Source organism: Dendrobates tinctorius, unplaced genomic scaffold, assembly GCF_039654945.1.
Source record: "Dendrobates tinctorius isolate UK_male_01 unplaced genomic scaffold, ASM3965494v1 ptg000008l, whole genome shotgun sequence".
Lineage (NCBI taxonomy): Eukaryota > Metazoa > Chordata > Amphibia > Anura > Dendrobatidae > Dendrobates > Dendrobates tinctorius.
Window position 1 is genome coordinate 56321844 of NW_027361676.1, and position 18085 is coordinate 56339928.

At 41.9% G+C, this 18085-nt stretch overlaps 1 protein-coding gene across 1 annotated transcript in view; it reads right to left on the reverse strand.

Annotated features, from left to right (window-relative positions):
- Nucleotides 1-5174: 5174 nt before the first annotated feature.
- The window catches only part of SPATA4 (spermatogenesis associated 4), a 50326-nt gene continuing 37415 nt past the window's right edge, over nucleotides 5175-18085 (reverse strand). The window contains exons 5-6 of the mRNA XM_073577704.1: nucleotides 8821-8943; nucleotides 5175-5394 (exon numbers count right to left, since the gene is read on the reverse strand). Coding sequence (XP_073433805.1) covers nucleotides 5270-5394; nucleotides 8821-8943 — 248 coding nt within the window. The 3' untranslated portion in view covers nucleotides 5175-5269. The remainder of the gene's footprint in view (nucleotides 5395-8820; nucleotides 8944-18085) is intronic.

An 18085-nucleotide genomic window follows, 5' to 3' on the forward strand; every position in this document is an offset into this window, starting at 1 on the left:
TGGAGTTCAGCAACGTAGGGAAACTACATACAGTTGTGCTCAAAAGTTTACATACCCCGGCAGAATTTTTGCTTTCTTGTCCTTTTTTTCAGAGAATGAGCGATAACGCCAAAACTTTTCTCCTCTCATGGTTAGCGGTTGGGTGAAGCCACTTATTGTCAAACTACTGTGTTTTCTCTTTTTAAATCATAGTGAAAACATCCAAGTGACCCTGATCAAAAAGTTCACATACCTCATTTCTTACCCCCATCACGACATGCGCCGTACTAGTATGGCGCATGTTGTCTCCCCCTTTGATGTGGGCTCCAGCGGTAAGCCCACATTTTTTACGGCACGTCAGCAGTTTTGAACAGCTGACGTGCCCAGAACAGCCGCGGGTGGAATCGCGATCCATCTGCGACTATTAACCCATTAGCTGTCAAACTCTGACAGCAGCATTTAACACACATTTCCGGCCATCCACTCGCAAATCTGCCCATCGGTGACCCCCGTTACATGATCGCGGGTCACCGATAGGTTGGCATGACAACCAGAGGTCTCCTGGAGACATCTGATTGTCATTGTTGGGCGGCGCTCATAGAAAGTTAAGCATTCTGCTATATACAAGTGATCTGATGTCCCCACCCAACCCTAGATCACGAAAAATGGTCCCGGAAAATGGTTAAATTTTTTATTTTATTTTTTTTTTTACAAGTTTTGGATTTTTTCACTGCTTAAATAAAAAAAGAACCAAGCCATGTTTGGTGTCTGAACTCGTAATGACCTGGAAAATCAATAGCATGTCAATTTTAGCATTTGGTGAACGTGATTTTAAAAAAAGTGGAATTGCACTATTTTTTGCAATTTCGCCGCACTTGGAATTTTTTTCCCATTTTTGAGTACACGATATGGTAAAACCAATGCTGTCGGTCAAAAGTACAAATTGTCCCGCAAAAAACAAGCCCTCACATGGCTATATTGATGGAAAAATAAAAAAGTTATGGCTCTGGGAAGAACGGGAGTGAAAAACAGAAATAACATCAATGACAGCTTGAAGTCTTTTGTGGTAGTTTTGGATGAGGTTCTTTATTTTCTCAAATGGTTAAGCTGACCACTCTTCTTGGCAAAAAGTCTCCATTTCCTATAAATTCCTGTGCTGTCTAGCATGAACTGCGAGCTTGAGATCTCCCCAGAGTGGCTCAATGATATTGAGGTCAGGAGACTGAAAGGGCCACTCCAGACCCTTCACTTTGTTGTGCTGTAGCCAATGACAGGTCGACTTGGCCTTGCGTTTTGGATTGTCGTCATGTTGGAACATCCAAGTACGTCCCAAGCTCAGCTTCCAGGCTGATGACTGCAAATTTGGCTCCAGTATTTGCTGATCACGTGCTGCATTCATTTTTCCTTCAACTTTGCCCAAATTTCTTGTGCCTTTGTAGCTCACATATCCCCAAAACATCAGCGATTCACCTCCGTGCTTTACAATAGAAATGGGTGTTCCTTTCATCATAGGCCTTGTTGACCTCTCCAAATGTAACGTTTATGGTAGTGGACAAAAAGTTCAATTTTGGTCTCCTCACTCCAAATTACCTTTGTCCAGAAGTTTTCAGGCTTGTCTCTGTGATGTTTTGCTTATTGTAGGTGAGATACTTTGTGGCATTTGCGCAGCAATGGTTTTCTTCTGGCGACTCAACCTTTCAGCCCATTTTTCTTCAAGTGCCTCCTTATTGTGCATCTTGAAAAAGCCACACCACTGATTTTCAGACAGTCCAGTATTTCAGCTGATGATATTTGTGGGTTTTTCTTTACACCCCAAACAATTTTCCTGGCAGTTGTGGATGAAATATGTGTTGGTCTACCTGACCGTGGGTTTGTTTTTACAGAGTCCCTGATTTTCCATTTGTTAATCACAGTTTGAACGCTGCTGACTGGCATTATCAATTCCTTGGATATCTTTTTGTATCCCTTTCCTGTTTTACACAGTTCAACTACCTTTTCCCATAGATCCGTTGACAATTCTTTTGCTATCCCCATGACTCACAAACCAGAAACGTCACTGGCTGGATGAAAGATGCAAGAGTTTGTCTGGATCCCAGAAACTCACTCAGCTTTTATGCACATACACTGATTACAAGCAAACAGGTCACAGGTGAGGATGTTACCTTTAGTAGCCGTTCAAACCCATTTGTGTGAACTTCTGTGCATGTTATCAGGCCAAAATCACCAGGGTATATAAACTTTTGATCAAGGTCATTTTGATTTAAAAAAAAAAAAAAAAACACAGTAGTTTGCAATAATTGTCTTCACCCAACCTCTAACCATGAGTGGAGATAAAGTTTTGGTGTTATCATTCATATTCTCTGAAAAAAAAGGCCAAGAAAGCAAAAATTCTGCCGGGGTATGTAAGCTTTTGAGCACAACTGTATTGTCCAAACTTCTGTCCTTTAATCTGGATACTTGATTCTGGGTTTGCAATGTTTATTTTACTCAGTTATATAGCGCCATTAATTCCACTTTACAGAAATCATCACTGTCCCCTTTTAGGGCTCACAATCTAAATCCACTATCAGCATATCTTTGGAGTGTCGGAGGAAACCAGAGAAGCTGGAGGAATCCCATCCAAACTCCTTCCAGATGTTTACTGGCATTTGGATTACTCGGACTTTTGGACTTGACAGATTTGATGATTTTCTGAATATGCAAGTTGACTTAAGCGGAAGATGAACTTGCCAAACCCCAGTGGGTCATTCAGACATCAGTGACATCTTGAATAATTTCATCAGTTTCATCAGGGTTTTTTTCTTTATCAGCGTTTGATCAGCGTATCAGTTTTTACAATCAGCATTTGGTACACGCTTCATCAGTTTTTCTCAGGTGAAAAAACCAACAAAAAAAGTTTCTGTATCATTTGGTATCTGTGTTGTCCAATTTTTGTCATGAACCCATAGACATGCATGTCTCCACGATTTCACCAAAAAAATAAAACAAGAACATGTGAACGGCCCCATTCACTATTATAGGTACCAGTAACATCAGTGAAAAACACTGATAGCACTCACACGCAAAAAAATTAACATTTGATTGATCTCCAAGTTTTCTTCATTTTCCAAACCATTGTTTTTCTATGTAAAATTGCATGAAAGTGGCCATAAGTATAAATTACTAGGAAAAAAAGAAGGAATGTGAAGTCAGCTCACCACTGTGTAGACTCCTTGTTAGACAGCTGGCACTCAGCACGGTTCCATTGAAGCAAACATATGTAACAACAGGAGGGAAGGATCCAGCGAGAAAATAGCAGTCTAAAAAATAACTTTTAGTCCATTATTTGAAACATGGACGCACAAAGTTGTCAGTCAAAAAAACACATTGTTGTCAGATCAACGCGTTTCTCGACTTTGCAGTCTTCGTCAAGATCTGATCTTTTACTGCACAGTGCTGACCTAAGCGTGGATAGATTAATTCATATCGGAGAGAGGGAGTGCTAGATCTGACTGCTAGTTTCTCGCTGGATCCTTCCCTCCTGTTTTTAAATTACAAGGTACCAAATTCACAGGGTGCCATGAGACTTTTTTTTTTATTATATTGTTTAGGATTAATTTGTATATGTTAAAAGTTTAAAAAATTGTCCATTTCAATTCTACAGAAAAAAGATAGCATAAATGTATGGAGGTGTTCTCACTGAAAAGCATTGCGCGGGCGCTACGCACCATGTAGCCCCAATACATTAACACTGGCTTGCACCTCCTAATGAATCTGGCACATCTTAAAACTGTGGTGCATTTCTGGCATAATTTACACACCTTCTGTGGCCTAAATTATGAATTTGTTGAGCGGGCTTTACCACCCACACTCCTGCCTTAGCTCTGCCCACTGTAGCAAAGCTGGTTGAGACTTTTTTTACTTTTTTTTTTATACAAAACTTCGAGACAAACATTTGGCAGCATATCAAGGAATTTTACTCCACAATTCTGGTTTAAAAAACTCCTTGATGAATCAGATCTTGTATGTGTGAAAATATTCTCTCTAGAAGCATAGCACTGGCTTTGTGCACAGGACTTTGCAATTTGCTTAAAGGGAACCTGTCATCATGAGAATGCCGTCTAATCTGCAGGCCCCATGTTAGGACCACCCACTATACCGAAAATCCCAGAAAGAGCAGAGATGTAAATCACTGAAACTCAGGTTATACCAAACCTTTTTTCTCACAACATTTGATATCAATCTACTCTGCTCCACCTGCCTTATAACATGAGGTCTGCAGATTGGACAGCACTTTCATGATTCCCTTTAATCCCTAACTAAAAACTTTGCAAAACATAACCTCAACATATACAGAAAATATATCTTCAATGCAAAGAAATATATCATGATGGTAAAGATTAAAATACTGCCTAGGCCGGCCTTGTGTTGGGAGCATGGTTGGCGTTAACAGTCAAAACTTGTATTTCTTTATAAAGTCTAACAAAGCAGTTTCCAGCATAGAAAACCCTGTCTGGGCAGTAACTAAATCTAAAATTATGTATTCATAGGCCAACTTCTTACACCAGTTATTTCTGGCTTCGATCAGGTCTGTCTTGTCCTCGGACCTTTTACTGCACAGTACTGACCTAAGCGTGGATAGAAGAATTCACATCGGAGAGAGGGAGTGCTAGATTCCACTACTAACCTACCTGCCACTCCTTACAAATCTAGTCCCCGGGAATAGTGTACTTATGATCTGCAGGATACCAGGAGTTGTGCTGCTGTTGACAGACCTAAGGGAGACATACATGACACAGGTACACACTCTTTGAATTACTTTACTTATGCACCACTCTTGGGCACCAGTCACAGGTCCTCTACTGCTGCTACTGGGGCGTAAAGATCCAGAAAAAAAATCCAAATACCTACTCTGGAGTACTGCTTCTGACATTATAAGCAACAATTTCCTTGATTCTCATTTACCATCATTATAGTGAGGTCACGTGAATGGCCAAGTATCCCCCGCAAATAGAGGCAAGAAGTAATCTGCAACAAAAATCCTGAAGAATCCTGTAATTTCCATGCGATCGTGGCCAGATTTACTTTTTGCATACACAGAATGTGGTGTTCATTACACTGCACAGAGGGCAATCTTCATACTTGACTTTAGTTTTTCTATAATGACTTTATGATTTACATTTAGATTTGACATTTTAGAAAATAATAATTTGCTCATGTGAATAACTGCATTTTATTTACCCTCAGACCATAAATTGTGCAATGAGTGGTAAGAAATCACAGTGAATAATGGACGCACATATGTTTCAGGTCAAGGTGCACTTAATGTGGAGGGTGATGCTGAGCTCACGCTGGAGGACACGTAGCTTCTATCTCCTTGGTTCACTTTGATTTCTTTGAAACTGACACTTGTTTTACTTCTGATATCAGTCTGACCTGTGGACACAGATATGGGAGAAGACGGAGCTGTCACAATGGATACTAACAAGCAGAACATTCAGATATTTTTTGTGAATATGTACAGAATGGTAGGTCCTAGAATTTTACCCTGATCTAAAACTTTCTGAAGTGCCTGATTTATCTATGTGGCAAATTTGGGCCATATTCATTCACTCACTTCGTCGTAAATTAATCTTTGCTTTTGTGTTTGATTTTTTTTTTTGTTAATATATTGAGAACAGTAGGTCCTAAAGAGCTGAAACACAACATAATTGCCCGATTTACCTATATGCCAAATTTGGGGCAGATTGGTCAGAGTCATTTGGCCGTAAAATTACCATATTTATGCGACTATAAGACACACCTTACCATGAGACAGATCCCAGGTTAAAACAGCAGAAAATAGGAAAAACATTATTCTTATTAAAATTTCCTTGGTGGTGTAAAGTGAAGAGGTCATTGTTACTAATATTAATGTACTAGGGTAAAGTATGGAGGCATTAGATCTATTGTTACTATTTCTCTGCAGTGTGTATTATACACACAGCTCTGCTACATATGCACATAGACACACACTGCACATGTAGCAGAGCTTAAAACCAAAACTGGAATGTAAGTTGGTATACATGCAACATGTAGTTGCAAGATCACATTGGCCACTAAACAGACAAAACCTAAGATAAAAACAAAATAAGCAAACATATTGCAATAAATAAACAGCAAAACTGCATGAAAATAATATAGGGTCCTTAGTAAAAGCCACCACGTCAAGGTGACCCTATTCAGGACAGTCCTAACCTCTAGTATTAAAACCTTACCATATGTCAAGTGACAATGTGAATAAGGGCTGAAAAGGACTGAGACTCAGCTAATGGTCACACAGCCATGGAGAACTATATAAATTGAATATAATGTCAAGGAAAAAGCAGGCCACACCCTTATTTGCACAAAGTGCAAAAAAACTGAATCAAAAACCTAAGGAGATGAACTGGAATATAAGTTGGTGTGAATGCAGTGTGCTGGAGCAAGTTCACACTTTTTAATATGCACTTAGCACTGCTACATATAGACACAACTCACAACTACATATGCACATATAGACACGCATAGCTGTGCTACATATTCATATATAGTCCCAGCAAAGAGCAAACAGATGAACGGCAAACTAGGGCACACAAATCACCACATTAACAGATGGAGCTATTTATCTGAAGTATTGCGGTGTATAGTTCAGTCAAAAAACGGAGGTGCTTGCATGAAGAAACATGAATATTTCAATGTTTAGAGGAATGCTAGGGGAGGGAAGTACCTGGACCCATCGAGTAATCGCGAAACGGCCATTGTCCGGCACCTCCCTCCCCTAGCATTCCTCTAGTGTCCTGCATGTCCACATACCTGTTGATGGAATTCATGTGAAATAAAGACGTACAGTTTTTCAGCTTTATTGGTGAGTGCTGCATTTTTCTTTTTTCATTATGCACATATATAGACACACAGCTCTGCTACATGCACATTTACATACACACATACACTATATACTACCACATTTTGCAGTTCGTTCAAGCATGTGATTGATCACAACATGAAAGGTCCTAGAGTTAAGGGGGTTTTACACTAAGCGATATCCCTAGCAATATCGCTAAAACGTCACTGGTTTTGTGACGTTATAGCGATATTGCTAGCGGATATCGCTATGTGTGATACTTACCAGCGACCGGCTCCCCCGCTGTCCATCGCTGATCGCACGAGAATGTCCGGCTCCATTTCTCGTCGTCAGCTTCCTGCTGAGACTTCCTGCTGTGACGACGAGCGACGCTGGACGCGGGCGGGAGGACGTCAGGATCGCTGTGTGTGAATGGTAAGTATCGTGCGCTGCGTCGCTGCTGCATCGCTGTGAGATCTTTCTGTATGAAAGCTCACTAGCGATCATTTAGCGATGCACCAGCGATCCTGACCGGGTCGGATCGCTGGTTGGATCGCTGGTGCATCGCTAAATGTAAAAGGGCCTTTAGTCTGGTGTAAGGTCCTTCATCTGCTCAGGACATACAACTTCCATGCAGGTCTGGTAGCTTCCTCTCCAGCTCTGCAATGATCACATAGATCAGTGTGTGGCAGGATAAGAGAGAGCTGTTCTCTCTATGGTGGGCAAAGATGCGGTGTCTACGTTTTCCGCCATTACAGGAAGCTGCCTCCAGACTATTAGATGCTCACACTTTCTAGCAAGAGTTTTTCCTACTAAAAAGTGTCTTATAGTCTGAAAAATATGGTAATCTTTTAGTTTGTTTAGTATATTTTGGGGGAGAATATCTCTAGAACAGTAGATCCAAAAGATATGAAACCTGGTATAAAACCTTTCGAATTGTCTGTATTTGGTCCAGATTGGTCCAGTGGTCATATAAAGATAGAACACGTTATGATAAACACTAATTGACATTGCGGTATGAGGGTGCCCTTCAATGTTGCAGTATGGTAGTTTTCTCAGTTTTGCGTAAATAATAAATTTAGAAAATTGGAAGTGCATTACTGCCATAGAAAATAGAAAAACGCCACATTAAGGTACTCCTACTACCATCAGCCTAAGGCTGACCTATAAATTGAAGGCTTTTTAGCCCAGGAGAGGTACCTCATCAGGACAAGGACCCAACAATGAAGGACGCCTTGTTGATGGCTATGCTATTGGGCTCACTTATATTGGCCAATTTATTCACTAAGTACTATGCACTAAGTACCTTGTTTTTACTCTGATTTTTCTATAGCAATAGTGCTGTTCCAATTTTCCAATATTCCATATGTACATAATGTGGTGTTTTCTTATTTTCTATGGCAGTAATGCAATTCCAATTTTCTAAATGTATTATTCTGAATCTTTATAGTTCAGAGTGCAGCTCTATTTTCCCTTAGAATCATTGTCTTAGCTGGCACCTGTAACACACTAGTTCTGGTCTGTTTTTATGTTTGACTGACAAAATTGTGACAGTGTGCGATGCTCACACTGTCACGATTCCCCTGTGTTTCCTGGTGCAAGAGCGCGGATACATGACCGCATGTACTGTATGTGGTTAGCATAATTGTGGTCACTTGCCAACTAGTCGTCTGGCTTCTCTCAATGCACTTCTATTGAGAGAAGTCCGACATGTCTAGTCCGCACATGACCACAATTATGCAAATCGTATACATCCAACCACATGATCACCCACACACATTGGAAATATTGGGTAATCGTGACAGTGTGCACAGCACACAAAGTGACTGCAAACTTTTGTCCTAAGCCTAAAAAAACCTTTAATGCAACTGGGGACTATAATGCAGGTGTAAGGAATGGTAAAACCTTCGTGTGCCTGAATTTATACCATAACTAAGCGGTTCATTCACTGTGGCGGAGATTTCAGAAATATTACTGCCCTGCTTTTTATAAATACGTACTAGAGCCGGAGGACATGGAAGAGGATGACCTGTTTGTCAGGCTGCTCTCGCTTTGGTTTTGATTAGATGAAGACATGAGGCGAATGGCGCGCTTGCCAAGTGATGGTTTCACATTAAATCTTTCTGGAAGAGAAAAGAAATAAAATACAAAAGTAAGAAAAAGCCATTTCAGTAATGATCTACACAGAAATGCATTTTATCTATTCAGATCATTTTGGGATATTTTTCTGAGTGAAGCCTCTTTTGTGAATGTATTTGATACGCCGTAAATTTAATCTGGTAATACAGGCATATACTAAAGCAAGATGCTTCAGTATTTGAGAACAGTTTGCTTTTGTATTTCCATTTATTGCTGTTTTTTTACGTTCTGCAAAGACTAGTCAAATGCTGATGCATCCATATTGTACGCACAGTCCACAGTCTATCTGTAAAATAGATCACAATTCTGCAAATATGAAATGCAGATATGGAAGAAAAATGTCAATGTGGATAGCTCTGTAGGTTTATATTAGTATCGTACTTTAATTTGTATAACATGGATGAAATATAATGACAAATACACCCGTGTGAAGGAGGCCTTACAGTATCTGCACAGGACTTATTTCTCAGGAACATGCTACCGGGAGTTCGCCTGAAGAAGCAGACAGAAAAAGGAACATATTGCCCAGCAATGTATAAACGCCATCGCTGTGCACATGTTCAATCCACTTCTTGTAACTGCTTTGCGGTGCAAAAACCATGAAGCGGTTACCAGGCATAACGTCCATTCTATGAGGAGCTTCATTTGGAAGCCGCCCGCTCTGTATGATCATAGAAAGACACTACCGCAAAAAAAACCGAACAGCACTGCCATCAAATTAAAGACACATACACAATCAAATCACTCTCCTTGGCATCCAGTGTCCACATTTCTTTGTAGATCTGGATTGCAGCAATGATGTGCTGTGTGCATGTGGCTCTATACAGTATAGGCAGTATAGGCCATGAGGATCATCATCAGGACAATAACATGACTGGGGGCTGGATGTGCAGAGATCAGTGACGGACTTGAGAAGTGATATGGGATGCAATATAGCTTTTTTTTTTTCTTTCAATAAGCTCGAATTTTCTCAGCAGGGAAATACACATACAGTGGGTACAGAACGTATTCAGACCCCTTTAAATTTTTCATTCTTTGTTTCATTGCAGCCATTTGGTAAATTCAAAAAAGTTAATTTTTGTTCCCATTAATGTACACTCTGCACCCCATCTTGACTGAAAAAAAAAAAAAATAGAAATTTTTGCCCATTTATTAAAAAAGAAAAACTGAAATATCACATGGTCATAAGTATTAAAACCCTTTGCTCAGGGGGCGGAGCCTGAACGTTGGTGGAGCAAGAAGCAGGAAACCTGAGCTCCCGGACAAAAGCACCAAAAGGGGCTCTAATATCACCAGAGCTTTTTTTTATACCATCCCCGCATTACAACCCAAACCAGGACCCCACTGGATCGCCTAGACCCTGAGTGGCGAGTCACATTCGGGATAAAGAAGAGATTCATCTAACTGGGGCCCTGCCGGCGGGAGATTGCCGGAGTGGCGGAAGGATACACTGCTAACAGCACCATCACCTCGGGCAGAAGACTTCACCCCTGACCTAAGGCTGACAGATAAGAGAGACCCAGGAGCTGACCCTCCCCGGCAGATAAGGTACCACTGCGAAATCCCCAGACCAGGACACACAAAAGCGCTACTGTTCTCATAGCTGGGGGACGGCTACAGAGAGTGTGTATCACGCTGCAGCACTGAAAATAGTCCCGTCGGGCTTGCAGAAGACACGCTGCCCCGGACCTAGAATAGACGTGCAGCGGCACGCTTCAGCCTCCTCCCCTCTCTGCAGACAGTGAGAGAGATCTGAGGGAATCAAGCGTCTCCGGGAGCAGAGGTAACGCTGAAATAACAGAAGCAAGTTGACGGAGTGTCTTGAGCAGGGGGGTCTGATTCAGGGGACAGAGAATCAGGAGAGTATGGTCATTCTACCTAACTCCGTAGCAATAAAGGAGATAGCTCTGATCAATCAAGTGGGGGCCTGAGACTGTCTGACCCGAGGGGTGCGAGGAGAGAAGGGAGTAATATTAGGAGCCTTAGATCTGTATTAAGCGCTCCCCCCACCAGTGCTGTCCCTACACCTTCCCTCCCCCCCTTATCTGCTTTCTAATTAACCCATGTTATACCAAGCTGAACGGATATAAGAGAGGATTCTCTGGAAAACTAACAGAACGTGGTTATAGATTGCCATCTAGTGACCAGAGCCAAAACGACATCTCTTTCCATTGTTTATCACCTATAAGATTGGACATAAAATGGAACATTAGCTGAATCCATAGCCAGCGAGAGGAACTCTAATCTTCAAACTGCTCTATTCCTCTCTTCTTTAGATAATTGCAAAAATGGGGAGATCTAGCGTTAAAACGCAAAAAAGCATGCCCAAATCTACGAAATCCATTACGCAAACAGACGTGGATAATTTTCTTAAAAAACAAACGGTTCCGTCAGATTCTCTTAAATCACCCAAGCTTCGTGATTTGACCTCATTAGAAGATTCAGATTCTGAACCGGAGAGTGACTCTGACACGGGAAGCACAGCAACAGAGGCCTTAGTCACTCGTTCGTTCATCAAACGTATATTGTCTAAAGCTCTCGAGCCAATAGGACAAGAACTTGCAGAGATAAAACACGACCTAAAACTTCAAGGTCACAGACTTGAGACATTAGAAAATTCGCAAGTTGCCATGACACAAAGTTCGAACGCTGTACTAGACTCTTTAAAGGTCCATGAAATCCAACTACATACAATTCACACGGTGTTAGAGGATCATGAAAACAGAGAACGTCGTAACAACGTAAGAGTTAAAGGCCTTCCTGAAACAGTGGCCTTTGAGGCGTTATGGAAAGCAACACAAGAGATATTCAAAGGTCTACTTAATGAATCAGATCCACAGGAAATCGAACTGGTGAGAGTACACAGAGCACTACGTCCGAGGCCTTCTCAAGGGGAAACTCCACGAGATGTGATCTGTCGCTTCCTCGATTACCGAGTAAAAGACTTAGTTCTCCGCAGAGCGCCGGAGGCGCAGGAGATCTTGTATGAAGGCTCACAAATTAAACTTTTCCAGGATTTATCAGCTAACACTCTCAGAAAGCGGAGGATTTTGAAACCATTCACTGAAGCATTGATAAAAAAAGGCATCCGTTTTAGATGGTTGTTCCCGTTTGGAGTACATATAACAAAAGGAGACAAAAGTATTCAAGCAAGAACATCACAAGACATCAAAGAGGCATGTGAATCCTTGGGGATTGAGCTGGAGGCTTACCCAGACCTGGAGCCCTTCCATTCGGCGACCCTATTGCACCCGCTACCAGATAACCCGGCGTGGCAGATAGCCCTGATGCCAAAATCACAAAGGCTGAAAAGGAAGCTAACAAAGACCTCGCCTCCTAAGGACTCCAGAGACACTACTTGATCTTTAAGTTAGACCTAGATTTTGCAGTTAAATTTTCTTGGTGTCTACCCCAGCTGGGGTATCGAATATGGTTGAAGCAAATTTGATGGGGTTGGCGTGCTTTTCCAAATATGGGTAAGCACTGCTGCCACATCTATCCAATAATTCGTTATAAGGTTTTAACCTAGATCTAGTTACAGCCCAAACTGGGCAATCTCCTAGAATGGAGCATTTCATATTTCATATTTAGTTTATAAGGTTGATTGGAATTTTCCTCAAGCTGGCACTCTATGAAACAATGTCAGTAGGTAACTATGGTACGTTGGCATATTGGTCAATGATATTGTGCAACATAATAACATGGATGGTGTTAATATTGTGTTCTCCCCCTCTTCACTTTTTTGTTTCCTCTACCCTTTTCTCTCTCTCGTCTGCTCTACTTGACCTAGATCCCCTCTCCACCCCCATGGGCACAGGGATTCGTCTCCGTCGTGAGCTGCAAGGATACTACTGTGTACAGAAACATGATGGATACGGATAAGGTACACACCTTTATCTCTTTTAACGCACATGGGCTGAATTCTCCAAACACTAGACGCCACACATTACAACTATTCAAAAAACAGCAGGCAGCGGTATTGCTTATCCAGGAAACGCACTTCAAACCGGATAAATTGCCCTCCTTTGAAAGCTCGGTATATGATAAATGGTTTCATGCGACAACCACCCAATCCGGTTCCAGAGGGGTTTCAATAGCAGTGGCAAGGGGAGTGCCCTTCCAGTTAAGAGAAACTATGGCGGACCCTCAGGGTCGCTACATCTTTGTTAAAGGTCTACTAAATGGTGCCCTTGTAACATTGTGCAGTCTATACGCACCAAATAAAAAACTATTGAGATGGGTACTCTCAACACTGAGAAAAATTGATGGCTTTAGAGAGGGTGCATTGATAGTGGGTGGGGACTTGAATGTTGCATTAGAGCCTTTGCTAGACACGACCAAACAGAAAAGTTCGCTCTCACCTAAAGATCTATACAGAATAAAGTCACAATTGGGATCTCTACAATTGATTGACACATGGAGATATCTAAACCCCTCTGACCGAGACTACACCTTCTACTCCCACCCTCATAAATCTCACCACCGCTTAGACTATATTTTTATATCCAGTAAAATGCTCGCCAATACACAACAGGCGAAAATAATCCCGAATATTTACTCCGATCACTCTGCGGTTTTGTTAAAACTCTCACTATCTAAAGCCTTTCCCCGACATAGAGTATGGCGGCTCAATGAGTCAGTACTTGGAAGTACCGAGGTACAGAAGCGTATAAACAAAGTGCTATCCCAATATTTTGAGCAAAATGCTTCACCAGAAATTTCCTCACAAATACTATGGGAAGCACATAAGTCAGTTGTCAGAGGGGAGATGATATCTATCACTTCCTTTCTAAATAAACTTCAACAAAAAGAAATCCAGGATCTTTATGATAGTATATCACAGCTGGAGCTTACACATAAACATAAAATAGATCAACATAGCTTAGAGAAGCTACAACAAAAAAGACAACAACTTAAAGACTTATTAAACTCGAGATCTGCTAAGCTTTATGCAACATGGAAAAACAGAATGTACGTCCATGGAGACAAAGCATCCAAATTAATGTTATCACAACTAAGGAAGCGGCAGTCACGTACGCTGATTAACTCAATCAAGAATGAACAAGGGTTCAGCTCGCAAACTCCTGAGCACATGGAGCGGGCATTCCTTGACTACTATAAGAAATTATATAATCTCCGTCCGGAAGAAAACGCCGATTCCGCACTTAAAAGAGGCATGGACACTAGGTCCTTCCTAAACACTTTAGATCTTCCTGTCTTGTCTGATTCCCAAAAACAATATCTTACTAGACCTTTTTCACTGGGGGAGTTGCAGTCCGCCCTGTCAAAGTGCCCGAAGGGGAAAGCACCCGATCCAGATGGATTCTCAGCACTTTACTATAAATCCTTCTCTGGCCTCCTACTCCCACATTTATTGAACGTCTGCAATGCAGTTTTACAAGGCCACCCATTGCCAAACCAAATGCTTACAGCCAGAATATCCCTAATACACAAAGAGGGGAAGGATCCTGAGCTGTGTAGTAGCTATAGGCCAATCTCTCTCCTTAATGTGGACCTAAAACTCCTAGCAGGGCTGATGGCAAAAAGGATGGCCAAGTCATTGCCAAATTTGATTTCCTTAAATCAGACCGGGTTTGTGGGTGGAAGGGAGGGAAGGGATAATGTCCACAAAGTATTACACCTTCTTCAATACGCAAAAAATCGTAAACTCCCATTGATGCTTCTTGGAACAGATGCAGAGAAGGCCTTTGACAGGGTGGACTGGGTATACCTACGGGAAGTGCTGGTCAAGTTTGAGATACCCAAAGCGTTTATAGCAGCCGTAATGGCAATGTACGATAAGCCCAAGGCACATATTAGGATTAACGACTTTATAACAGATGCATTTACTATAAAGAATGGAACAAGACAGGGCTGTCCCCTATCCCCATTGTTATTTGTGCTAGCAATGGAACCTCTCTTAAGCGCCATACAGGTACATGAGGGAATAGAGGGTATTCGTATCAATAAGACACACTATAAAATAGCGGCATTTGCGGACGATCTCTTAATCTTAATGACTAATCCTTTGCTGGGACTCCCAACATTGATGGATCTCATAGATCAATATAGCAAAATTTCCAATTTTAAAGTAAATATGTCTAAGTCGGAAGCGCTGGACATACATATGTCCCCGAGTAACTTAGCCAAACTAAAAAGTACATACCCATTCACCTGGCCAAAACAATGTATCAAATATTTAGGTGTAAAGATAGGAAGTTCGGATAGAGACCTCTTTCAACAGAATATTCCCCCCCTAATTGCCTCAGTAGAAACCACCATGAAATCATGGAGGGACTCGTATGTGTCGTGGATGGGAAGGAAAAATTTACTGAAGAGCCTAATCTTACCCAAGTTCATATATGTCTTCCAAATGCTTCTTATAACCATCCCCAAATCGTATCTTCTTAAAATTAATACATTATTCCGCAGATATGTTTGGAAAAAACAGAAGCCCCGATTAGCATACAGAACATTAACATTAAACAAGTCGAGGGGTGGGATGGGTGCTCCAGACATAGTAAGGTACTACCAAGCGACAATGCTTACTAGAGTGGTAGACCTGTTGCGGTCTCCTAACAATAAGCAATGGATTGAGGTGGAGGAAGCACTAGCACCTTATCCCCTGAGATCCACCTTTTTGGCGTATCCTTGTAAAAACATAAACAAAAATCTACCTAATATACACACCAAAGCTACCTTAAAATTGTGGAAGGGATTGGTGAAAACTCTAGTTCCCCCTTTGTCCCCCTTACTCAAGTTGGCAGATATAATGCCACACGCATCTTATTCCCGAGACAAAGATCTAATCAAACCCGGCTCCCTGGCAAATGTAGCGGTTGATGAACTATTGATGGATGGGACACTCCCCTCCTTTCAGGAACTGAAGAAACAACCAGGGCTTTCCAGCTTGACCTTTATACAATTCGGCTCTATAAGAGACTCCTTGGCACATTATCTTTTAGGAGCAGACGTTACCCGCCCACTGACTGCATTTGAGACTCTCTGTGCAACAAAGGATAAACCCAAAAAGATAATGTCGTCCATTTACCAGATTTTAAATATAACTGACTGTTGCCTCAAAAGAGCCTATATAACAAATTGGGAAAAGGATTTGGGATACAAGTTTACCCCAAACCAAATATCACACATTTATAATTCTTCTCATGGCCCGTCACAGTGTGTTAGAGCACTAGAGAATTCTTTTAAAATAGTCGCCAGATGGTATATTACACCAAAGCAGAACACTCATTGGCGGATGGGGTCTTCTGTTAGGTGCTGGAGATGCTGGGACTCGGAGGGAACATACTTACATATGTGGTGGTCCTGTCGACCCCTGCTGCAGTTCTGGCGCCTAGTAGAGGATTATATCGGGGAAATTGTGGGCAAAAAGCTTACATTGACACCGGAGATAGTGCTCTTAAATTTTCTGTCACCGACTGGACATAAGAATACCGCTCTGTTGACTCAACACATTCTTTCAGCAGCAAAACTTTTAATACCTATGAACTGGAAGACAACTACTACTCCATCTACACTCACTGGCCACTTTATTAGGTACACCATGCTAGTAAGGGGTTGGACCCCCTTTTGCCTTCAGAACTGCCTCAATTCTTCGTGGCAGAGATTCAACAAGGTGCTGGAAGCATTCCTCAGAGATTTTGGACCATATTGACTTGATGGCATCACACATTTGGCGCAGATTTGTCGGCTGCACATCCCTGATGCGAATCTCCCGTTCCACCACATCCCAAAGATGCTCTATTGGATTGAGATCTGGTGACTGAGGAGGCCATTTGAGTACAGTGAACTCATTGTCATGTTCAAGAAACCAATCTGAGATGATTCGAGCTTTATGACATGGCGCATTATCCTGCTGAAAGTAGCCATCAGATGTTGGGTACATTGTGGTCATAAAGGGATGGACATGGTCAGCAACAATACTCAGGTAGGCTGTGGCGTTGCAACGATGCTCAATTGGTACCAAGGGGCCCAAAGAGTGCCCAGAAAAAATTCCCCACACCATGACACCACCACCACCAGCCTGAACCGTTGATACAAGGCAGGATGGATCCATGCTTTCATGTTGTTTACGCCAAATTCTGACCCTACCATCCGAATGTCGCAGCAGAAATCGAGACTCATCAGACCAGGCAACGTTTTTCCAATCTTCTACTGTCCAATTTCGATGAGCTTGTGCAAATTGTAGCCTCAGTTTCCTGTTCTTAGCTGAGAGGAGTGGTACCCAGTGTGGTCTTCTGCTGCTGTAGCCCATCTGCCTCAAAGTTCGACGCACTGTGCGTTCAGAGATGCTCTTCTGCCTACCTTGGTTGTAACGGGTGGCAATTTGAGTCACTGTTGCCTTTCTATCAGCTCGAACCAGTCTGCCCATTCTCCTCTGACCTCTGGCATCAACAAGGCATTTCCGGCCACAGAACTGCCGATCACTGGATTTTTTTTCTTTTTCGGACCATTCTCTGTAAACCCTAGAGATGGTTGTGCGTGAAAATCCCAGTAGATCAGCAGTTTCTGAAATACTCAGACCAGCCCTTCTGGCACCAACAATCATGCCACGTTCAAAGGCACTCAAATCACCTTTCTTCCCCATACTGATGCTCGGTTTGAACTGCAGGAGATTGTCTTGACCATGTCTACATGCCTAAATGCACTGAGTTGCCGCCATGTGATTGGCTGATTAGAAATTAAGTCTTAACACACAGTTGGACAGGTGTACCTAATAAAGTGGCCAGTGAGTGTATATCCCAATTGCAAGAGAAGGTAGATATGCTATATCAAGTAGCCAAACTGGCTGCCTTGGTGAATGGCTCACTTTCAGCTTTTGAAAGAGTATGGCACCCATGGACCCGATTCAGATCCATTAGTAAAAATAAATAAGGCTATAGTGGCCTCCTTGTTCGGCTTTATCAGAGTAGACGAAGCCCTTGTTGCCTAGTGTTCCCCTCTCCCCCCCTCCCCTTGCTTCCCCTATATTCCACCCCTATCTTCCAACTTCCTCTTTTCACTACTTGACCTTCTGTCCCTTTATTCCCTATACTGTTTTTTTCTTTTTTGTTCTTTTTCATCTTTGTTTGAAATCATGGCATATGTGATGTAGCAAGGACGTGT